This window comes from Haliotis asinina, chromosome 14 (genome assembly GCF_037392515.1).
Source record: "Haliotis asinina isolate JCU_RB_2024 chromosome 14, JCU_Hal_asi_v2, whole genome shotgun sequence".
Lineage (NCBI taxonomy): Eukaryota > Metazoa > Mollusca > Gastropoda > Lepetellida > Haliotidae > Haliotis > Haliotis asinina.
In genome coordinates, this window is record NC_090293.1 from 15,664,509 (window position 1) to 15,690,380 (window position 25,872).

The following is a 25,872-nucleotide window of genomic DNA, read 5'->3' on the forward strand; positions in this document are numbered from 1 at the left end:
TGGAAGTTGTAAATGAATAACAGTATGTTTATAAGTGTCATGACACAAACTTCTGCTCATTTAGACTTAATTCAGCAAATTTAGAGCGATTTTGAAAATTCGAGCCCCTGGGCGCGAATAATTACTTTTACTCAAAATACATGTTTTCCCATGCTTTGAAGGTTGTAAATGAATCACAATGCATTTATTGGTATCATGACACAGAATTAAACTCATTTTGACACATTTTCGCTTTTTAGTGCGATTTTAAAAATCTGTTTTCATAGGAGTGCCATTGTTGTGGGGTTGAATCCCATAGTTACATTGGGATCATGTCTGAATACAGCGTTATGCAGCGTTAACCCGAAGCCGCGTATATATCTTTAACAGATCATGCCTTATTCTTGTACTGTCCGACTGTATACACCATGATCATGGCAAGAAAAGTCTATCCGTTAGATCCGGGTTAGAATTGGTAAGAGGCGACTAACGGTATCCGACTATCAGGTTTGCGGACTTTGTTAATACATGCCATCGTGACCCGTTGTGTAGACCGATACTCGTGCTGTTGATCAGTGCATTGTCTGATCCAAAGTCAATTATTTACACACCGTAGTAGGGATCATATTACTGAGTGCAGCAAACAACCCCCACCCCCCTAAAAACAAAAACAAAAAACAAAAAACAAAAAAAAAAAACACAATTTCAACGCTCTATAAAGACTAGCTGTAACTAAATATACACAGGGTATTTTTTCAAACAAGACACAAACACCAATGCCCTTTCAGACGTCATACTGAACCTGAAAATATGGTAATACGTTAACTTGATTTCACATCTAAGAAAAAAAGAAAATTAATTATAAAACAGGTTCATGACTGTGAAAAAACATATCTCATATTTGCACAGATGTTAGAACCCGCTGGTCCGAGTCCACCCATTGGTCTGGGTGTCACTTCAGCCAGTTCCTTCTGAAGCGTGTTCGATGTGTTGTTTAGTCTCGATTAGGGCTTGAGGGATATTGATCTCCGCCCTAAGCCCGCTTCAATGTGTTTATAGTACAGTAAGACAGACAAAGTTGTTGATTCATCCTTAGATGACGGCAGGTTGGGGAATTAATCTTGATTATTGTGTCGGGAGCCTGTTGGAATGTCTCTGTAGGGGGCGCTACAGTTTGAGCGGCTACCCATCTCACTTCCTGCTATCGAAAATCGAGGCACACCTAACTTCCGGGAATACACCCAATTGAGTTGAAATTAAATGTTTCTATGCTGAGAGAGAGAGGATGGGTTGGTATAGCATATGAGTGAGTGGACATTTTTCAGGATCGGGGTCGGCAAAATTACGTAATCATTTAAGTATGGAGCTATATTATTCGCCCAGTTTGGCATTCTGGGTGGGTTACACACAGGGGACGCAAAAAATATTGGACAGAGCGCACCCAAAGATATCACGTACACAGCACTTATGTGGAAGCAGATGAACTGGCAGAAGCTACATACCGTAAAACGTAATAATGGAGCTCGGAGCTAAACGTTCGAAACAAGGTCAAAGTTAAAAATACTTTTGCTGTGCCAATCCTTCCGTATTCCTTTGGAATAAATGATGGGACAAAAAAAGCTATCCGGAGTCTGTTGTTTACGCGAAACCTAATGACTTCTATGTACAATAACGGTAATAAAAATAATGTGTTTAAATAACTAAGTCCTCCAAGTACAAGCGTGCATATGATGAAGTTGACCCGTCTTAAAAGTGAAACAGATGGCGTATTTTCTGCTTGTTATGGAAAGTCACTTCCCCCTCGCAATCGTCAAACTGTGATTCTTAAAGAAAATGTTAATAGCACATAGCCTCGACCATATAATGAATTCGAGGAGACGGTTCAACGCGGCGTCGGTGTAAATCCTCCCTAGACACAAACAACATATCTTACACAACATAATGACACATATACGACCTTCATCACGCCCTACGTCCCGTTCCTCAAAGCGTGAGGCTAAGATGATCGTAACTTTAACGTAGACTTACGATAGTCGTAACACTACGAGAGCGTCGTGGAGATGGTGTTTTAAAACTATGTAGTACTCAGCTAAAAGGCCCATATACAAGAAAGATTCCTACTAACAAAATTTATCATGTCTTTTATAATGACATTCATATCATTGAACTTTTTTCCCATTTGACAGAGTCTGGGAAGACATGGGGACAACGCCTTTGCAATCTGAATCCCAAGTACATTGTTGTCAGTGCCCTTGGTTTGGTTCTTCATGATCCTGATCTTTTTAGGTGCCGTGAAGGTCGCGGGATTGAATAGGCCTTCAGCAACCCATGCTTGCCATAAAAGGTGACTATGCTTGTCGTAAGAGGCGACGAACGGGATCGGGTAGTCAGGCTTGCTGACTTGGTTGACACATGTCATCGGTTCCCAATTATGCAGATCGATGTTCATGTTGTTCACCACTGGATTGGAGTGTCTGGTCCAGACCCGATCATTTACAGACCGCCGCCATATAGCTGGAATATTACTGAGTGCGGCGTAAAACTAAACTCACTCACTCACTGATCTTTTCAGGCATATCTTGAGTGTGCCCGGCTTCTAGAGCACAGCCCTTAACTTCTGACACTCCGGCTAAAGCAGAAGGCCGCGGTGTTCACCCTCTTTGTAGCGTAACCTAACCCGTAAACTCTGGCGTTTAACGCAACTACCTCCCGTCTTAAATAAATAAATAAATAAATAACCTAACATTTTCTCCCGAAGTGACCAAGGTAAAGCTATTTATTCTTATTACGTGGGATCATTAAGATATATGGCATGAGGTCAGTTGGTGTTATTTGGAAGATATTTGACAAATGGTGACGTAATTTGTCTTATATACAAATAATCCCCAATGTAAGATGTATATATACATAATTTCTTTAAGAAAGTGGTGGAATGCAACATATCTTACATTGGGGATTATTTGTATATACATATTGTTACATATTGTAGATATATACATATTGTGACTTTAAGTACACAATTTCTTTAAGAAAGTGGTCAAATGCAACATATCTTACATTGGGGATTATTTGTATGTAAGACAGATTACGTTTCAACAGAATATAAGCAAAACAATAGAATAGCAAACAAAAACTAAACTCACATTACGTTGAGTGATCCCAACTGAAGCTATTGAATATGAACTTAGTGTATCAAATTTCTAACGAAAACAACCATTTCAAGTCTGCAAATGCCTCAAATCCAGCGTTCGGGTTCAATAGCTACACCCCAAATTCCGTTATAAGTACAAATGTCGGTCAGTTTCATACAGAATGTTGCGCATGACGCCTAAACGATATCAAATATTACGACATCTGAAAAGTTTCAAACAGAACGAATTCTGTTAAATTCCTTTCCCGTTAAATCGAAGATGTGTTTCCTTGTCAGTGGGTGTTTCGCATATGGCATTAAAGAACAACGGTTAGATCATCCCATAGAAATGGATCAAATGTTTCCTATTTAGTTATCCAAACACGTGATAATTCGAAGCTGTTATGACCAACCCGCAGTCGCATTAGAGTCCATTCTCCCTACGGTAAGGCTGGGAGGACCACCCTGTGTGGAGCTCCAGTTATGGCCAGCGGTGGTTTTTATACATCAAGGCGTTGTGGGAAGCTTGGTATTTGAACCTCAACATACCTTTATATGAAATAATTTGGTTTCGAAAGTGTTTTCACACTGCGTAAGTGATATTATTGTAGGTTTCCTTAAGGCTTGGGTTAACAAGGTTGCTTTTTTGTCTTTGTACATTGATTATGAAGGGAGGGGCTTGAGAAATATATTGTTCAATTGTAGAGACAGGCGGATGACGCGAGACGGTGACCGCCCTTAGTGCTGACGTTAGAAGTCACGACTGGAATACTCCAACACGGAACTAAGCATACAAGTAGGGGGCGTTGAATACATATGATCTCATCCTCTTTGGATATTTGGTGTTCGTTTACCACATGACGATTATTTTGTTGCAAACCTATCATTATTTAGCCATCCGATATTTATAAACTTCTTGCGGTGTTTGACTGCCGTGAGCTCACGTTAACATCTTCATGTTTCAGGTTTATACGGATTTAAAGTTCAGAACGAGTAAGGAGGATTCAATGCCCCTCTACGTAATTAGTGAGTTTGGTTTTACGCCGTTCTCAGCAATATTCCAGCTATATGGCAGCGGTCTGTAAATAATCCAATCTGTACCTGACAATACAGTGATCAACAACATGAGCATCGATCTGTGCAATTGGGAACCGATGACATATGTCAACCAAGCCAACGAGCCTGACCACCCAATCCCGTTAGTCGCCTCTTACGACAAGCACGGTCGCCTTTTATGGCAAGCATGGGTCACTGAGGGTTATTCTACTCCGGGACCTTCACGGGTCCCGCCGTTTTAAGCATATTGGTGGAGGACAGAAATGGGTTTCACACACTGTACCCAGGAGGGATAAAAAATCCCTATCAACAGCGTTTTAACTAAACGTTTCAACCAGAAGGCCACACGGGTATCCCCCACCCTCCCCCGAATCCCTCCTCGTTCTCAAAAACTATTAGGACATGGATATGGGAGGTAGCAGGGTATTCTGTGTTTTGGCACTGAGGTCTTGACAAACCCAGAATCCTGCGAAAAAGTTGCACTTGAATGAACAGCTGAGTGAGTGAGGGAGGAATGGATGATGGGAGGAAGCGAGCGAGTGGAATCTGTTATATGTGAAAAACGGAAAATATAGCTTGCTGTGTCGACAACATGTACACCCAAAGAATCTGTTTCGACGCTGTCTCATTTTCGCGTATTTCAGGTGGTTTTCAATGTTCAGGTTTTCAATCAGTGGTTTGTTGTGTCTTGATTCGAACATGAACAAACACCTTGGACATCACTGAATAGAGGGGGCGGTGGGGTAGCCTAGTGGTTAAAGCGTTCGCACGTCCCGCCGACGACCCGGGTTCGATTCCCCACACGGATACAACGTGTGAAGCCCCTTTTCTGGTGTCCCCCGCCGTGATATTGCTGGAATATTGCTAAAAGCGGCGTAAAACTAAACTCACTCACTACTGAATAGAGCCAAAACAACAGCTTCCTCACATATTGATTCGATTCTGAAAAGCCAATATTTTCAAGGATTCAGAGACTGATACCCCAGATATCGACATGTCTTTTAAACTCGGTTGGTGTTGAACAATAGCTCCAGACTGAACTTAAAAGGTCTGTCATATATTAAAATGAGACCACAAGACCAAAAATCGTCAAAGATTGTGCAAGTGTGTCCGCTCAAACCGCTTCCGAAAGGTCAAACGTCCAAACTGGTTAAGCTAATGGTGAAGACTTCCTCGTCCTTTATTAAATAAATATTGCCAAGTGATTAAAAGCAACTACAGTAAAATACAAAGGGGCAAAGATATTTCTTATAAATATTCGCCCACACAGTCAATGTGTTTTAATTAATTGAAAATTAAAATCCTCAAAAATATTTCCATCAAGGCAAATGGGAGGAAATTTGGTTAAACGCTCTTTTGACGTCCTTTCTCCGTCAAGAAAGTGCACACAGCCTTTGTGTGTTAATTTGTGGGTGGGGCAGATATCAGAGCGAGCGTTTCCTATACCACAATACAAAATCCGTATTAAGTTAAGAACTTACTGCATTTCAGTGCGACTCTGCACATAATGCCGTTCAAATCGAAAATCAGAGGAATGATAGAAGTTCAAATACTTAAGGTGTACATTTTGAGCGATCTCTAATTATTTTCTTATATTTTTAACACAAATATATTTATTTGAAATTGAGTCTCATTTCTCCTCCTGCATTACTTTTAAACATGAATATACATACATGAATATACATACAAACTGAAGTACAATCTTTATTGTCAAAAATAACTGATCGAATTATTTAAGTCCCTTTATTTTGTAAATGTCCAAAGTTGGACTGAGCCATTGCTATATTGGGATGCCGTTGTTGTAACGTGTAATTTATCAAAGACAAAAAAAAGAAAATACTTGCAAACAATAACCATTCTTCAGACTGGTACCCGTGAAGGTCCCGGGTAGAATAGGCCTTCAGCAACCCATGCTTGCCATAAAAGGCCTCTTGCTTGTCGTAAGAGGCGACTACCGGGATCGGGTGGTCAGGCTCGTTGACTTGGTTGACACATGTCATCGGTTCCCAACTGCGCAGATAGATTCTCACGCTGTTGATCACTGGATTGTCTGCTCCAGACTCGATTATTTACAGGCCGCCGCCATATAGCTGGAATATTGCTGAGCGTGTCATAAAACTAAACATACTCACAGGTTACAACAGAGACAGGGTTGTCAGACATTCTGATCTGGTTGCTGTAGGTTACCCTATCAAAATTGATGCAGGTGTTGTCAATCATTACCTCAGTGAGTGAACTGGGTTTCACATGACTTTTAGCAATATAATAAAATGGCTGACACCAGAAATGGGCTTCACACATTGTACCCATGTGGGATTCAAATCTGTGTCTTCTGTGAGACAAAGGAACGCTGTAACCACTAGGTTACACAACCGTTCCGAATCGAACCGCGTCTTTGGTGTCACGAGCTGATGCTTTAAGGCCTATGTCAATCATTGGGATGTCCGATTGAGTTGACTGTTTACTGTCAAGTCATGTCATGGTGTCCCAGCTATGTGGATCAAGTCTCATGTCAGTGGATTGTCTGGTGGAGAATGGATCGTTTATATACCAATTCTGCAGCTAAAATACTGCTGAATATTGCCTTAAACCACAAACAAACATCAGTAGCTTGAATGTTATCAAGTCTGGGCCAGTAAATCAAGGCTGTGTGAGCCTACAGTCACAACTCTCCTTATAGTTCTCTCCTTCAAAGGCAGACTTTTTCTCTCTCCCATGAAAACAAAACCAAAATCTTATAAATTTGTAATTTTGTGTTTATTATAAATTTTCAGATAGGTATAGAAAATTGTGATAAAAGTAAAAGGCTCATGCTGGAAGAAAACAAGAAAAGAAACAACACAAGTATCATTTGTGTAAAAACAAACGTTATTTCCTTGAACAATATTGCTCACAACGATTCACTGTAATTTACAAACAAATGACCATGTAAAGGGTGTAAATACAATCGCATTTCAAAACCAAGAGAATATCACTCATTCAACTGTTCACCTGTCCCACACAGCAGGCAGACCCACACAGCAAACCAATGGTTCATGGATGAAAAACCAAAACAAAAACAATTTACACCTGTAACAAGGATGTTCAATCTTGCATGATTTTGTTGCCTTTCAAGGAGCTTATAACATTAACAGGCATACACAGGTGCATAGTTATGGTGCTGACAACCTCGGAAAAATAATGACTATGTTCAAGCCTAGACAGTAATCCTAGTCCCAGTACCGTTCGTTACACTCCTCTACTGAATCTTACAAACCCTAGCAGGAAGTCGCAACAGGTAACCTTTCAAACTGACTACCCAGGGTACGTTTCACGAAACTCTTGTATGCCTTAGATCTCCCAACTTTTCTTGTAGCATTCGCGGATCCTATGTTATAATACAGGAGGCGCAAATGCTGCGAGAAAAGTTACGAGATCTTTGGCTTGCAAGAGTTTTGAGTTTTGTGACACAGGGCCCCGAACACCAAATTACCAAATCGCGATAGTTGACATTCAATTATATGACATTCACACATACCGTTTGAACTTTTACCTCGAAAAGGTGTTCACCCCAACAATTCTGAGTGCTATTTTCTGTACTATTGGTTCCTGTTAATGCAGATGGAAAACACCACAACAGTGAGTAAACAGTCGCTGAAAATAAGGTTTAGTCAGTATTCAAGGATTTCAGCTTGTAGAAATATTACACAATGGTAACCATGTCAACAGAAACCTGTAAGATTTTCGTTTGTTGACGGATCAGTGACGTTGAGTAGGGAATTTTGTAAGTCACGCCGAACACTTAAGAGTACCTGTTGTGCGACTGGTTAAATCCGTTCGGCTGTCTTGCATTTTGATTGGATGGTCATAGGTCGCCAAAAGGTTACCTGATACGACCTCCTACTAAGGTTTGTTAGATTCAATGTAGGAGTGTAACAAATAATACTGAGACTAAGTTTACTTAGATTGGATACACTGGGTTAATTTTATGCCTCATAAATGGGCTACGAATGGGCTTCACACACTGTACCCATGTGGGGAATTGAACCAAGGTCTCTGGCATGACAAGCAAACACCTTAACCAGGAGGTTACCCCACTGCTCTTGAATGATACAGACAGCATATGCTTGACACATTGATTTGGTCAAGGTAAATAGTAGAACTACTAGTCTTTCTGTGAGTCTGTGGGTGTACGACATACTGTATTCTAATACATGAAGATATGATCTTTCCAGCATTTGAAAACTGCTGAAATCTCTAATTCAATCAGTTATAGCACTCACACATGACAGTCAATGAGCACTTAACACCCCCTACCCCAAATTAACATATTATTTTCTTGTAAAATGAAACAACAGAATTTTCAATTTCTAGACATGATACAGTGTGACAAATAATGCCTTGATGTACTGAAATGCAAATTCTATAATATAAAGCAAAATGGAAAATCCTGGCTAATCGACGAAAACAAGTAAAATGCTTCCATTTCAGAATGATATTACAAAGAAAATGGTATCATATTATGTTCGCTGAAGTTGGTCAGTTTTCTTTAGCCTTCTTCCTCTCTTTTCGTTTAATAGCGCTCTTCCTTGCCGATTTCAGGAATTTGAAAGCGATGAAATCAGGCAGGAGGCCCATAATTGCACTCTGGAAGAGAAAAGACACTCAATGAAACAATACTATCACAGACCTGCACGCCACCAACTTGCATCTTTATCACTCTGGGAGTATACAATGCTTGACATATTTCAGGTTTAGTTCATTTGTTGTCTAATGCCACTTTCAATATTCCAGTTATACGGCAGTGGTCGGTAAATAATACAGTCTGGACCAGACAATCCTGTGATCAACAGCAGGAGCATCGATGTACACAACTGGGATACAATGGCATGTGTCAACAAATCAGCAAGCTTACCACTCAACCCTGTTAGTGAAGGGTTACTGAAGGGCAATTCTAATTTATAAAATATCAACATTTTGTATTCTCTGAGATTAAGAAGTTCTAATTTCCGATCTTTGTACATGAAAAATAATCGCATAATATCTAACAAGAAGACACAATTGCAAAATGTAAATGATACATAAACATATTTAAACCAATACTTTCCAATCTAAATATAGATACAGTTTTGAATGTATCAATAATTGTACAGCCTTAGAAAAAGTATTGATGCATCAATGTATTGTGGCATCCCTCATGATTAGGCATTCATCAAAATAGAATTCTACTTTTTGTTTGTAGCAAGAGACAAACAAGAGGGAACAAGACATTAATATGTTTAGCAGTTCAATGGCACCTGGCTTGAAAAATAAACGAAAACCCAAAACAGCACTTAGATGACTTCAAAATCATGACTCCAAAATGAACTTAATTTCTGGAAAATGCAGATTTAAGGATGTCAAATTCGTTATAGTGTTATTCACAATAAAGAAGTTGGCTTCCATGAATCTTTTTATGTTCTCAACTTCTAAATGCCCTTCAAAGATTTGATTTCTGGACTCTAAAACTTGTGAAAATGTAAGGCAGCAACTATTTGTAAGCATAATATACTTGGCCAATACATTTTATTTGAGTATCTCAGACATATGATAAAACAAACATTCTGCAAAAATGAAGAAAAATAATTGATAGTACTTTAACAACTTTAACATTCACTTGGTCAATGTGAAATAGAAGAGATTTTATGACTGCTTCTTCAATCAACATGTCTGAACCATGAGACAATGAAGATTGAGGTTAGAGTTGATCTCCATGCGTGTTGAAACAGGCGATTAACAGGATCGGGTGACCAGGCTCAACTTGTTAAAACCATGTCATGGTATCCTGATTGTGTAGACATATGCTCATGCTATTGATCACTGGATTGCTTGAATCCATTATTCCAAGATCACTACCACACAGCCGGAATACTGGTAGCCGGAACCTACCTGTATTGTGTGCATGAAGTATCCATTTGTGGCATTGCTGATACCAAGTGTACCAAGAGCAGCCCGCACATACTTGTCTGGGTAAGGACAGAAGGGGTTGGAACGACGAATACCACTCAACTTGGTGGCAACAAAGTATGGCATCACAGACTGAAAGTGAAACACGAAAACTTTTAATTTAGTTGAAAAGATAACTAGTTACCCCTTCTCAATCTCACAATGCATCTTGAACACTTCTAAACCTAACCCCAACCGTGCAATATCACAGGCAGTTTTTATCAAGCTAATAATTCACAATCCTGGTTTTAACGAGAGTAATGTTTAGCACAACATTCAACAATAAAACAGACACGTAACAGAGACCAGCCATGTCCAGGCAAGACGCATCACACACTGACCAATGTTCTACACACCATCGATCACCATGACATGGAATCAGCAATATCACAGCAGTGTTTGCCCTTAACCCTGACAAGCTGCAGGGCCATACATGTAAGTGCCCTACATTACTGCTATCTTAATACTAAAAAAGCTTAAAAAATCTATACCCAGAACTATACAAAGTGTATATATTTTAATAAGGAAATGATACTTTCAACTCTAGGGGATGAAACAAGAGTCATCAGAAGATGACATTTCCCCCCGGCTCCAAAATATGTGAAAGAACAAATCATCTGACAGTAACCTGATGCTCTTTTTAGACTAAGTTCGAATCGTTTCCATGGAAATAATGAAAAATATAGAAGCAAAATATCTGTAAACAGCAAAAGGAACAACTTATAGATCTACCTCATATATCTGTCAAGTTTTGTTGAAAAATATCAAACGGTTTTTTAGTTGTGCTCAGGTACCAAAACCCATCCCTCCCTTTTGAGACTAAGTCTGAATTGTTTCCATGGAAACCAAGAAAAATAAATGAAAAAAATCAGCAAACAGCAAAAGGCACTACTTTGGAGTCTGCCTGCCATATTTGCAAGTTTTGCTGAAAGATATTGAGAAGTTTTCAAGTTGTGCTCTGGAAAAGGAGACCACCCCTTCCTTTTGAGGCTAAGTACAAAACATTTGCATGGAAACCAGGAAAAAGAAAAAAGCTAAAAATCTGCAAATAGCCAAAGGCACCAACTTGAGGTCTGCTTCACATATCTGCTAAGTTTTGCTGAAACATATTAAGAAGATTTTGAGTTGTGCTCCAAAAAGAAAGCACATCACTCCAGTTTAGAAATCCAGAAAAGGATATATCACCAAAACCTGTAAATAGCAAAAGACACCACTTTGGGATCTGCCACACATATCTACCTTGTTTTGCTGACAGATATTAAGAAGTTTTCGAGTAGTGTTCCAGAAATGAAAAAGACCTCTCACTTTTGAGACTATGTCCGAAATGTTTCCATGGAAACTGAGAAAGTAGTGATAAACACCTGTAAAAAGCAAAAGGCACCACTTTAGGTTCTGATTGATGTATCTACCAAGTTTTGCCTCAAAATATTGAAAGTTTTTTTTTTTGGTAATGCTCCGGAAACGAAATGATTATGGATGGATGGACAGACGGACAGACAGACAAGGTGTTGACTATATCAGCCTGCATGATATGCCCGGGGAATAAGGATCTGCAGTAAGCAAAAGATGCGAGTCCCAGTGGTTTTCAGTTGGCTTCAGGCCTAAGGACCGACAATAATTTCAAAGGCTGTATCAAGCATTGGACAGATGAGACATTTTACTTAGAAGCAAATTGGGAATCAAGTGTGTCATCAGTTTGAAGAACAAGATGACCAGCAGATAAAGGACTGCATTATCCAACAGTAACTTTCTTCAAAACCAATCAAAACCAAATGAAACGTATTATCTTCATCCAACTTCATGATTTAATTGCAGAGGTTTACCTGGAATGTGATGCCCTTAGATCCATGCTCAATCTGGAGTGCTTTAGTGAAGTAATCCATGGCCACCTGCAAATGAGCCAGGCATTTAACCTATTTGGACAGGAACATACCACATAATCACTAAATGACATGACAACACTGTACCACTTCTAGACATACACTGTATTGTATCACATCACGCATATTACAGTGTATGTCTAGTAGTGTACAGGGGTTCAAAGTTTTTGGTCAAGTCACTTGCCATGGAGCAAGTGATTTTAAGAAAGTATTTTGACCTGACTAATGAGTCACTTGCCCCATTTTATGACATAATCATGATGATGGTATGATAAAAGAGTAAATCAACATGGTATTTGATGTTAATGTTTACTGGACTGTTTACTGAAAAGTGACAAACAGTAAAGAAAGATAACCGCACCTTATTCTCAGTGGAAAATTTAATACCTACATTTGAGCTGATACATTTCGCTACATTTCGCATTTTGAAACCGTGATCAGAAACTATCTAGTAGCCTTCATACAAGTAAAATACTATTGTCTGATTGCCCGAAATGAAAACTGACTTGTTTCAGGCATTGGGTGATGGGATTTTTTAATGTAATGTAACACTGTGCACATGTGTATCTGGTGGTATGTAACACTGTGTATGCACTGGTGGTATGTAACACTGTATGTGTGCATCTGGTGGTATGTAACACTGTATGTGTGCATCTGGTGGTATGTAACACTGTGTATGCACTGGTGGTATGTGACACTGTGTATGTGTGCATCTGGTGGTATGTAACACTGTGTAAGTGTGTATCTGGTGGTATGTAACACTGTATGTGTGCATCTGGTGGTATGTAACACTGTGTATGTGTGAATCTGGTTGTATGTAACACTGTGTATGTGTGCATCTAGTGGTATGTAACACTGTGTATGTGTGCATCTGGTGGTATGTATCACTGTGTATGTGTGCATCTGGTGGTATGTAACACTGTGTATGTGTGCATCTGGTGGTATGCAACACTGTGTATGTGTGCATCTGGTGGTATGTAACACTGTGTATGTGTGCATCTGGTGATGTATGATGTAAGGGTCTGTATCTGGTAGTGTGATATAACATCAAAACAAGATACGTTTGATAAATCTTCAAACAAAGCAAATGTCACTTAACCTACAGCTAACAGTAGAAAAGAATAGCTAAACATGTCTTATAAACTAGGAATGTCATCATTTTCCTCAGAATCACTGTACTTTAAGACGAACTCAAAACCATGATTAGCAGTTCTAGGTAAGACTAGGGGACACAACTCTAAAAGCTCTAACCCCTAGATACTGTGCAGGTTGGAGAACATACATTACCACAGTGGATGCCAGTTACCTTAGTGGCTGAGTATAATGCTAGAAGTGGTAAAGGTCTTTCAGCAGCACTTGATGCAATGTTGATGACGTAACCACGGCCACGCTCAGTCATGCCTGGCGTCACAATGCTGGTCATCTGGAAAGTATACAGAAAATCAGCTCCTGTTTTATCATGGACAACAAGATAAGTTTGCTAAAGATCAATAGTTTTGTCAACTGAAAAGCTCACAGATTTCATAGCGAATGGAACTTGAAAGTTTTGATTTAATTTTGATTTTGATTTAATCAATTATATGGAAATATAATTATATGGAAATATAATTGAGCTAGTGAGTGAGTTCAAATATATCATTACATTGGCAGTAGTTCAGCCATGTCTTGACTGAAAGAAGGTTAATGTGCGCTAGTCTAGTTTTACATCACACTCAGCAATTTTCGAGCTATATGGCAGCAGTCTGTAAATAACCGAGTCTGAACCAGACAATCCAATGATCAACACCATCAGCACTGATCTGTGCAATTGGGAAGCAGTGACTTGTCTTACCACCTTACCACTCAATCCCTTTGCTCGCCTCTTACAACAAGCATAGTCAAGTTTTGTGGCAAGCATCAGTTGCTGAAGACCTGTTGTACTCCGGATCTTCATGGGTCAAAGAAATCATACAACAAATATGCAAACAGATTCAAACTGCATAAAGTCCTTTTGAAAAAGACAGCAAGAAACTTACCATCACCATCGATAGCAAGTTGCAGTTCAACATATCTTTAATCATCTGTAAATGGAAATAAAAGATAAAGTACAGGAAAGTGAATGAGTTTAGTTTTACGCCGCACTCAGCAATATTCCAGCTATATGGTGGCGATCTGTAAATAATCGAGTCAGGACCAGACAATCCAGATCCGATCCCGTTAGTTGCCTCTTACGACAAGCATAGTCGCCTTTTATGGCAAGCATGGGTTGCTGAAGGCCTATGCTACCCCGGGACCTTCACCGGTCTACAGGAAAGAGGGTGATTGAGGGACTTCAATAGTACACCCCACTGAGCTATATTTCAGCTACATGGTGGAGGTCTGTAAATATCTGGACCAGACAATCCAGTGACCAACAGCATGTGCACAGATCTTCGCAAATGGGAACCACCTGATCCCATTAGTTGCCTCTTACGACAAGCATGAGTTGCTGAAGATCAATATTCTAAGACAAGTTGTACAGAAAAGACCAAGTCACGATCACTGGCACTTGTCCTAGTAACTCAAAGTAAACATAGTAAACAGTTGAAATTGTTGACAAAACATCAGCTGGCCAGGGCTCAAGATATGGGTCCATTATCGGCGTATGTACAGATAAAAAATGTGCACGATACGGTAGGAAATAAAATCAGAAAACGTAGCAGATACACACCACAGCGATGGTGTACAGTCTTAAATCATTTATGAATGTATTTATCTGAAAAAGTATTGCTTTATTGTTTATTGACCTGTTTACACTAGAGTAGCAATGTCATGGTGCATATATGAAATGAAACACAACATTACTTACACACCATTACATTCCAGTCAGTACTACTTTTCCCGGTACTCTTAAATTGAAAAAATAAATAGTACATGCTCATCATGTTTAAAATTTATCTGGAGCCATGGCCGACAGCTTTGATAATCAATTTCTGCATAAACACATTTAACAACTGAAACCACCTTGTTATCCCTTTCTGTCAACTGTATAATTCAGTTAGAGTTAGTATGGTCTTACACTGCTTTTAGCAACATTCCAGCAATATCATAACAAGGAACATCAGATATGGGCTTCACACATTTTACCCATGAGGGGAATCGAACCTGAATGTTCCATGTGACAAGGACACACTTTAACCATGAGTGTGTTCCGATTAAATGTAATGTCGATCCAATGGAAACAGCAAATTACAGAATTTTTAAAAAACTTCAAAATAGAAAAAGGCATATATATGGGCAATGATTAACATTTGTGTGATATTTGGTGAACCTAGCATGGTAACTTTAAGACAAAGGTTCAGGCTGGAGGGAGAATGGACGGAATGAAAGCTATACTTGCAGGGTTATAATAACCTGATTTGCAAATTCCGAAAAATGACACTAACCAATCTATTCTATTGAAACCCTCAAATGCTAGGAACCAAAGAAGATTTCTAACAATGAAAATTTACTTGTACTCTAAGGCTGCAATGTTTGGGTTCTATTCATCGAAAATTGAATCTAACGCGTTAACTTTGATTTTTCAAAACAGTTATCACTATTTCAATTTGATTATCTATTTAAATTACTTCCATACAGCCAGAACGTAATTTTGCCTCCAAATCGAGTAGTTTCTAGTGCTGAAATAAGGCGAAGCATGACTGGTTGACAACAGGCAAATTATCCCATCAGAATTAATGTTAGCAGAAATTAGTGAGTGAGTTTAGTTTTACGCCGCTTTTAGCAATATTACAGCAATATCATGGCAGGGGACACCAGAAAATGGGCTTTAAACATTCCACCCATGTGGGGAATCGAACACAGGGTTTGGGCATGACGAGCGAACGCTTTAACCACTAGGCTACCCCACCGCCCATTAGCAGACATTACGGCTCTTATGATACACTCACATATTGGGTGAATCAAACTGTAACCCTTTATGAATTCAATTCTTTATTTGTGGTCACCAGAACCGAATATGAATGAATACATACAATGCTTCAACAAAGCATGTTTTACTTGAGCCCTTATGTCCTTTTTCAAAGTAAGGTATCCAAGAATGGAATATATAATAGCCTTGCAGTAACTCAAGTCATGTTAGTTAGCAAAGGCTGCACACTGCACTGTGGACAGTGACTATTACAAACCATGTTTGTGTGTCATGTCAGATTCCTGGCTATTACTACACCAATGAACACTGTCAACATGTGCATTCCGTACTGTGAATCAACAACTTAACTACAATATTGTATTCGTGAATGATTATTTGTATCCGTTACCCAATATTCATGAAACATATCACATTCACCACACAGTGTATTTGTTGCAGCCCTTCAAGACAAAACCATGTTGACAATGTTTTTCTCATGCTAAAAATGCCAAATCTCAGAATTATATTGAATCTGATGTATGAAGAAACAAATAGAAAATGATCAACTCGATGGTCCAATATCAGAAATCAAATCACATCAATGTCTGTTTGAATCATTGCAGCACTATTGTACTCAGCACAAGATATTAGTCTCTGGTTTGCAGACGTGCTTGAACCCTAAGGATGCCTATGTGGGGACTTGCTGAACCAATACAATGTTTTCAGATTTGATCTTTGAACTACAAGAGGTGACTTCAAATTTCTTTTCAAACAAGCAATTAACGATTTAAGAAAAAGAGATGTCAGGACAAACAAACTCATTCCTACACTTCCCATTCACAAATTTATTGCTGTTCATATGCAGATGACCACAAGAAACAGAGACCTTCAGAATGGCTACAACTGGAGCTGAGGACATTGTGACCATCCAGTTTGCCTACAGCATTACTTCCCTTGGTATACTACCCTTGGTTTACTATCCTTGGTTCAGCCACACAACAAACTTTAAAATAGTCCCTGAACAGCATCATTTATCTTTCTGCCCATCCCTGTCAGCACTGTTAACGTCCCAAATGAACAAAGTCTACACTATCTGGGATTCTGAGTGAGTGAGTGAGTTTAGTTTTACGCCGCTCTCAGCAATATTCCAGCTATATGGCGGCGGTCTGTAAATAATCGAGTCTGGACCAGACAATCCAGTGATCAACAACATGAGCATCTATCTGCGCAGTTGGGAACCGATGACATGTGTCAACCAAGTCAGTGAGCCTGACCACCCGATCCCGTTAGTCGCCTCTTACGACAAGCTGAGTCGCCTTTTATGGCAAGCATGGGTTGCTGAAGGCCTATTCTACCCCGGGACCTTCACGGGTCCTGGGATTCTGAATATCCATGCTAATGTCAGTCTCTGTTGCAATTTAAATTGAATTATTTGTTTCCATCAAACTAATGCATTAAGTTACTAAGTGCAGTAGCTTCTATGCATTAAGATAATAAGTATTAATTTAGCCCTGCAGGTGTATTACCTTTTCTCTGTTGGCTAGGTTGAAGAAGAACTCTGGATATTCATACGACATACCGACATTGTTGACTGAAACAAACAGATACACAAGTGAATACCACATGGGTGCTGATGGCAATACCAAACAGAAACACAAGTGAATACCACATGGGCGCTGATGACAATGCCAAACAGATACACATAAGTCAATACCACATGGGCACTGATGGCAATACCAAACAGATCCACAAGTGAATACCACATGGGCGCTGGTGGCAATACCAAGCAGATGGAGTAAAATACCTTTATAACAAACTCCAAGGGACCACTGAAATTAGTTCGTTATATCCGTAGTTCGTTATTCACAAAAATCCATCGAAAGAACAATAAAAACACACTACAATGTTCTACCCCGGGACCTTCACGGGTCTCATGCATACAGCAAGAGCATTAACTGACCTAGTGTTCCTATCTCCAGCCCCTGAAGCTCCCTCTCAATTTTCGAGTAGATCTCTGGCTGGGTGAAGTCCACAGCGATTACTCGAGTCTGGATCTGAAACCTGCTCTCTGCAAGACAAAAGATGGGGAAGGGTCTTACTGATGTTCCTGTTTTCGGGCATTCAGAGTTATTTTTGCACCATATTTTGACATGAAATTGAACATGTTCATTACTAAAACATACAACAAAACCTGACGTCCTCTTCTTCAAGAACGACAATTTCCATCACACATAGTTCTGTCAATCAGATCCCTTTGGGCGATTAATTCATCAGGATTTCCACTGGCTTAATTAATTTTCGGGCACTGTGTCCTGTGACCCAATATTTTACCGTTATTAATGAAATTTGCTGCTTATATCCTATATCTGAAATCTGAAAGTGTCATCTGCCTTCATGCTACTTTCACACGTGGTTAGACATTTGGAAAAACTTTGGCTTTCCTCGGTTCATTTCGTTCTAATCTATAATTCCAGGTTAAAATAAGTGAAATGAAAATTATGAAGAACTGATTACTTTGACCATTCACAAGGTACCAGATCAACTGTCATTCTAAAATTATTTTTAGCCTGGGTAACTGGATATATAATAATTTTAGTGACCATGAAAACACAGCCAGGACTCATTTTGCTTACCAATGATTTGTTTGCTTTTTATAAGATTTTTTCACTGGACACAGTGTTTGACTGGCTTTCAATTTACCAGTCCCCAACAAATTTTATCAGCGATTTTCAGGTATATATATCAGTGAACGGAAATACTTATGTACATAAACATTCACTCCCACAAGATGATCTCAAAGAGATGACCAGTTAAGTCATGCACCCTTTGATAGGGGCAAAAATAAAATCCAGTTCCATTTCCAAGGACTACAGATCAAAATGGCAGTCTGAATGTTAAGCCCTGATGTCTAATGTCAAGTGCTCAATGCAAAATGTCACAGACATAGAATTTTCAGTTTGCATGGAGTGGCGGACAATACTAGCCACATATATATCACAGAAAGTGTACTGAAGTATTGCATCTTATCAAACAAAATCTCACGAGTGCTTTAAGCCTTGAGTCTAATTCATTCTGATTATAAGAAATTCAAATCCATGAAAAACAGAGAATGAGTTGAGTCGAACTTTTAGGAATATTCCAGCAATATCACAGCAGGAGACACCAAATGTGGGCTTTACACATTGTGTCCATATGGGGAACTGAACCCAGACATTCGGCTTGATGAGCAAACACTTCGACCACTTGGCTACCCCTGAAAAACACTGAGCAAACACACAATGGAAAGAGTGTGTTCTCATTTAAAGTTTCCAGTAAAGAATGTGGTGCTACAAATTATTCTGTCATGCAGTTAGTTGTTAAATGGAGAAATTGCACATCATTTCATCATGGTCCAGCGATGGGTATTAGCCTGATTCTTCTATTACAATTTATTCCATTAATAATTCATGTGTTTTGATGGCTGTACAAACAGATCACACTGTTCAAGTCAGTGTCCAAGTGTTACAATTCTTACCTAAATCTTTGGCCAGATCATCCAGTTTGGATTGGGTCCTACTCATCAGTACAATATTGAGACCTTTCTTAGCCAACTGGAAAACACAAAAACACAGCATCTTCACAGAGTCATCAAGAATTCCATGCTGGGGGTTTTGTTCAAAATAGCAAATATATCAGAAGTAACAGTGGAGCAATTTGTCAAATTATCACTTTTCAGCAATTATCTTTGGGCAAGGGAGACTACTCAGTATTATAAGTAAGTAAAACATCAAATCTAAAAATTAGAAAGTGATGTTCTTATTATGATTTTCAAATAATAAACAATTGATGCAGTTATCTGATTCACTAAACTGCAATGTAAACAACATACTCAAATGCGTCTCTATGGGATATGTCCTGGATTGTCTTGACCATGGCATTGATTTTTGCCTGTTTTGTTTGCACAATGTTATGATTGTGTCCAGTTAAAGCCCACAGGTGTACTGTGTTGGTGTTTATGTTACTATCGATTCTTGATAAGTCACTCAATTCTGATTATCGATCTGTATATTGTGAGCAAAAACCTGACCTAATCACAGGGCTTGGTTTTCAGTGGAAGTTCAAAAATCAGTAAAACATGCCAATACACAGTGTTCATTCTCGGCCATGCTCCTGCGCCATTTGCGCACTCAAAGTTCATATGGGTCTCTTTCAAAGTTCTGGTGTGCCTTGTTGGCGCACTCAGGACATTAAACATAAAACTGAAATGCTTTTGTTCATTTTCAAGCACTAACTCAAGCAAACCTTAAAATGCACGCTTAGTTTAACTTTAACAAAATGCACTACCTTCACTCACCGAAACAAATATTGATTTGAGTACCAAGAACTCTTCACATCACTTTCAATTGCAATCTGTTTCAAACTACAGAGCAAAGCATACAAATCAGTGTTAGGAGAAAATCTGATGTCGGTTTCTTTGAGAGATCCAGTGACGTTGCCTGTATCAGTTTTATACTTTTGTTGCCATGGGGGACTAACCCTGATTTCAATCGCAAGAACCTTGCTATGACAATACAGGCAGGACACCAAACCACAACATGAGTCTATACTCATGTGTATCATTCAACAAAGACCATGTGATGTACAGTGTGTATTACCCATCACAAAGTAATGTGTTTACAGGGAGTGGCTCAGCCCATACACTGGACCAGTACACTCAAAAGACATACCAAATCTACAGATCAAATATCATCAATCGAAGTAGAGAATTTAAGCTGATGTTTAACAAGGAAAAAAGGCAACTGACATACAGTTGCATGACATGACCCACACTATTTTCTAAGCGGCCCATTAACTGATGACAGGTGGGCTATAGGTCCACATATTATTAAGGCTAGAATGAACACCAAATAAATCACCGGCACATTTTTACAACTAGAGCATTAATGAAAAGGGGGCAGTGCGGTAGCCCAGTGGTTAAAGTGTTTGCTCATCACGTTGATGATCCAGGTTAGATCCCCTATGTGGGCACAATGTGTGAAGCCCATTTGTGGTGTCCCTGGCCAGTCAAATTGCAGGAATATTACTAAAAACTGCATAAAACCACACTCACTCAGTCAATGTGACAAGAAATGAGTGACTATGTTTACTGCCATATATTCGAATAAAGTCACCACAGGTCACATCAGAAATGGGCTTCACACACTGCATTCTAGCAGGGAATACATCAACCTGTGTTTAATGTGTGACAAGAAAATAATTTAACTAGTACGCCTTTTTATGTAGGGTTTCGAATGCTAGTGTTTATATGCACCATAAGGATGAAGATTATATCACACCAGCATTACAAATACACAACAGAGTTGAGTAGTATAAAATAAGTTAAAGGCACACTTGCACATGTTCATATGACGAGATAGAAAACAATGTTTGCTACTTGACATGATAAGTTCTATGATAACAGGGTGTGTCTTTAAGTATTACCTGCTCTGCATAAGCTTTGCCAATACCATCTGTACAGCCTGTCACCACTGTAACATGAACAAAACAGGTTATATCAAAAAGTAGTCAAGCTGCCTGAAGTTCGTCATGATTTTACTGATTTCACATATTCCATCAATACCATTTTCCCACGTGTTACAGGTGGTCCTGCTGTCGTTATAATGTTCACAGCATTTTTAGGGGGTATTCGGTATTGCGCCTGTGGAACAATCAGGTCTTCATTGCCTTATGAAAAAAATGGAAGAATTTATATTTCGTACAACAACCACTAATGAATATTATTATTATTTTAAAAAACCGTACAATTCACCTAACTTGGAGGGGTTCGAAGACACATTTTGGAATGATTTTAGGAAAGTTGTTTTCTAGAACATTGCCTGCCTAACAACAGCAATTTGTGTTGTAGAAAGACTACTAAGAGTTACCTGCCCATGGACCTGCTTTCTTCACGTTTGCTGACAGCCCTAGCGCTGGTCCCAAGAAATACTCTTTCAGAAAATCATATTCCCACTTGAATATTTTCAAAGCTACATAGGCTGTCGCAAGGACACCTAGTACAGAAAAACAATCGCTGTACTCTCCAAGATAAGACTGAACATCCGACGCCATGTTCACCGGCTCACGCGTTCCGAGGTCAAAGGACAACTAGTCATGTGATAGAGCACTCTCCTGTGTTATGCTATTTTATCGCTGCACTGAAGCGTGGTGAAATATTGAGTTGTCGGAAGCTCCAAACAGTGTTTGCTGTCGAGTGCAACGTGAATGGTTATGTTTAATATTAAGCTATGTTTTTATTACACAGACCGCAGGAGCCATCAAATTAATTTAATTTATAATGGGGAGCAACAGCAGTGACCAACGGCAACAGCTTTGTGATATAAATTGTGTAATGTTTTAAATTGATGTGTGATATTAAAACAGAGACCCACACACACTCTCTCTCTCTCATGGCGCGAGAACAAGAACACGTTCCTTGGCGGCCGTCATACAAAAGGGGGACGTAAATATTTTACAGACGCTTTAAAACTTTCAATGGAAATGGTGCAAAGACATATAATCATATCTCTCTTATGATTTTTTATTCCATATAGTTGTTACTTTCCGAATAAAAGCCCATGTTTCCGTATATATTCCCGTGCTTCTAGCTGGTGTCAAAGTTCACTTGTCAAAACCCCAATTTTTCAGTATAGAAGCCCTAGGCTTGCTTTCGGAAACCCCTGACCCGGATCCCAAACCACTGACCGATCGATGATCATCAACCTCAATCTGAATGGACAGTTCTTCCAACTGGCAGTAAGCGTGGCAAACCATTACTGGTTGATAATAAAGGATTTTCCTACACCATCCAGGTAAGGAATCGTGCATTTTAATTGAATAGAGTGTTTTGTATTTTTCTGTTGGGTATATAGTCACACGAAATAATAAGTTGCACTGATGCATGTTGGTTTTTTTTCTGTAACTGAAGTCAAGATCCTATGTTGTGTACTGATGGTGCTCTGTGCGGCCAAAGGAGGGTCGTTGTACGGCCACCGTATCACAGAGAGGGGAAGGCTTCGTCCGGGGAGCAGCGGACCACAATCACGAGCCGACGACAGGGCTGCTGACCAAGGCCACCATCAACATGACTTCAGGTATTTTATCGTATTTATTAAATAAACAATTAGCTTAAACATAACTAAATAAACAATTAACTAAAGCCACATATAAATAGATAGTAAAATTAGACAGTGAAATTAATAGTGAACTACTTTTTTTAGATCAGGGATGTCGCCAAGTCAGGCGAATATTACAAGTCGCCTGGTGTGATGGCCGAAGAGATCTGCAAGGCAGAAAGTGAACCCAACCGCCCATGCCCCACCCTGCCACCGCTGAGCCAAGCCGCCCGTAAGATAAATTACCATAGGCAATCCGATCGCCCTAGTGAACCAAAAGACTTGGAGTGTGAGATATGTATGGTGTTCGCTTTCACTTATGGTGTTCGCTTTCACTTATGGTGTTCGCTTTCACTTATGGTGTTCGCTTTACAACGTAGTATATTCCCTATTCTCTTTCACAATTGTTTGTGAATTTGTGAATTGATTTTTTCTAGATTTCATCCCGATTCCTACCGGCGGATTTCCTTAAAGCTGACCCCAAGTCAAGTGGACAGCGCCATCTGATCTTTGCAACTGACCATCAACTGATGATCCTGTCGACGGCCAAGACATGGTACATCGACTCAACTTCCCGTGTAGTCTCAGCTCCATTTTATCAGCTCCTGTCAATACACGCGTTCCTTGTATCCGGGACTTCTATGAAGCAAGTCCCCTTGCTCTTCACAGTCACTTTTCATGTCCTGCGCTGTTCCGAGTTTCATACCGCTGAAAAGGGAGCATAGCTTTTTATCACTGAAAACAATACCCAAAACATCTTCACTATACATAAGCCTAGTGGTTTATCTAAATTATATGCTTGCAGAATAATATTATTCAATTAGTTATACACGTCTACGAAATCACCGTCTACGAAACAGTCTGGGTTACGAAATCACTGCGTCTACGAACTGGCTCAGTCTACGAAAACACTGTCTCCCTCTGTGTGTGTGTGTGTGTGTGTGTGTGTGTGTGTGTGTGTGTGTGTGTGTGTGTGTGTTAGGACTTCCTTTGGTGTGGGTTCAATTAAAATATATACTACAGTATAGTTGTCCAGGAGGAATAGATGTAGAAAGTGACCAACACAGGTGAAACGGTATCCCATAAACCAGTCGTGAGAGACATTTCGCCAGCCACAAGATGTGACAACAGGTTAAACATAAGGTTAGTGTTCTAGTGTTCTTTGCACAATATTATGTAATTTGTTGGGCCACATCGCACGTTCCTAGCAATATTTATGTGGTGTATTTTCGATAATCATGCTATGGATGCTACACCCACGTTTCTATGTTAATTCAAGCCCACTATGTTCTGTCCTGGTAGAGGCGGCCTGCACCGCCGCGTTTGCAGTTCATGTGTACAGATGTGCTTCACTTAGCTGTCATGCTAAGTTGTTCAAACCAGTTCTTCCAGGGAATTGAAAATTGCTTGATTTTGAATGCGATATTAAATCGTGTTAACAATTTCTGATAGAAACACCCATTTTTACTGCAGCATATTACATTAGGAATTTGTATTCCGTTTTTCTAGAAAAAAATATTTCCTTTTCAGTCATTGACAAAATTAAGGTATTTTGAAACCCTAACACGTGAGTATGGAATAGTTAGGGCCAGCAGAGAGCATGAGATTTTGTCTTTTTCTTCAGATGCTCAGGGCATAATAACTTTCGCATCCCAATGATCGTTGTCCCCCGGAGTCGAAACACAACTGTCCTTTGCGTGTTTGTGTAAGAGGTCTCCATTTCCTGTTTACATATCAAATATTTATGTTCAGATTGATTGCGTGATATATATTTGGTTGCTGTTTAACGCCGCACTCAACAATTCTCCCGCTATATGACAGCGGTTTGTAAATAATCAAGCCTGCACAGTAAATCTAGTGTTGACATCATGAGCATCAAACTGGGATACGATGATTTGGGTGAACCCAGCCTGCGAGTCCGACCACCCAACCCGGTTAGTCGCATGTAGCATGCACATGTGTTGCTGGATGTTCACAGGTTCATCTTTGGTACATGTTTTAAGAACATACATACAAACAATGTGCTTTCTGTAAAGGATGCTATATAACAACAACAAAACTGGACTCAACTAGTGCGGCTTCAGTCCGTTTCTTCGCTCTCACCTAATTTGCATTTACCCCTGTCGACATGAAATGGAGATATTTTTTTGCTGTTACAGTGCATATTATTGATATATTTCTCACAAGTAACACATTCATGTGTGCAACGGACAGACTGCATATTCAGTTTATTTCTCGACCTCCCACTCGAATGGTCTTTTGATATCACATAATTATAAGTCGACAAAAGTCCATATGTTCGTCATATCCGACTCGAGGGTCAATTCTGTTATCATCCATTGTCCCAAAGTATTTCAGATAGTAAACAATCACATGCACTGTCTCGGGTGTAAAACACTCTGATGTTCAGTAGCAGATCTAGAGAGATTAGTGACGTCAGTTGGTTATGACGTCACGGTAAATGACGACATCGCAATGTCTTGCATACTTTCAGGTCAGCGACATATATCCATAATATATATCTTCTTGGAGAGATCCTTGGAACGTCCCAAGTGATATCCCCCTGGAAGCCAGTTTTGGACGATAAATGCATTATTTTATAACCATATCAAACAATCTTTATGAATTTCTTTTCATGACGTAAGGGTGGCGGTTTGATACAGATTTGTATACCGCTGTCGGTTATGGCTTAGTCGTTAAAGCGTTCGCACGTCACGCTGAAGGCCACAGTTCGATTCCCCACATGGATAGCTGTACAATGTGTGAAGCCCATGTTAGGTGTGCCCCGCCATTACACTGCTGGAATATTGCTAAAGGCGGGGTAAAAACTCAGACATTTGTACCGTTGTCCCCAAGAAATAGCGT

The 25,872-nt window shown here is 39.5% G+C and overlaps 1 protein-coding gene across 1 annotated transcript; it reads right to left on the minus strand.

The window, feature by feature from the left end:
• Positions 1-6,898: 6,898 nt before the first annotated feature.
• Positions 6,899-22,063, minus strand: LOC137262180 (very-long-chain 3-oxoacyl-CoA reductase-like). The gene is made up of 10 exons (XM_067799966.1): positions 21,781-22,063; positions 21,338-21,384; positions 19,392-19,467; positions 17,838-17,945; positions 17,404-17,468; positions 14,025-14,069; positions 13,316-13,432; positions 11,953-12,018; positions 10,073-10,222; positions 6,899-8,791 (listed from the first exon to the last, which is right to left on the minus strand). Exons 1-10 carry the CDS (start codon positions 21,962-21,964, stop codon positions 8,684-8,686), a joined length of 966 nt encoding a protein of 321 aa, XP_067656067.1. The 5' UTR covers positions 21,965-22,063; the 3' UTR covers positions 6,899-8,683.
• Positions 22,064-25,872: the final 3,809 nt, after the last annotated feature.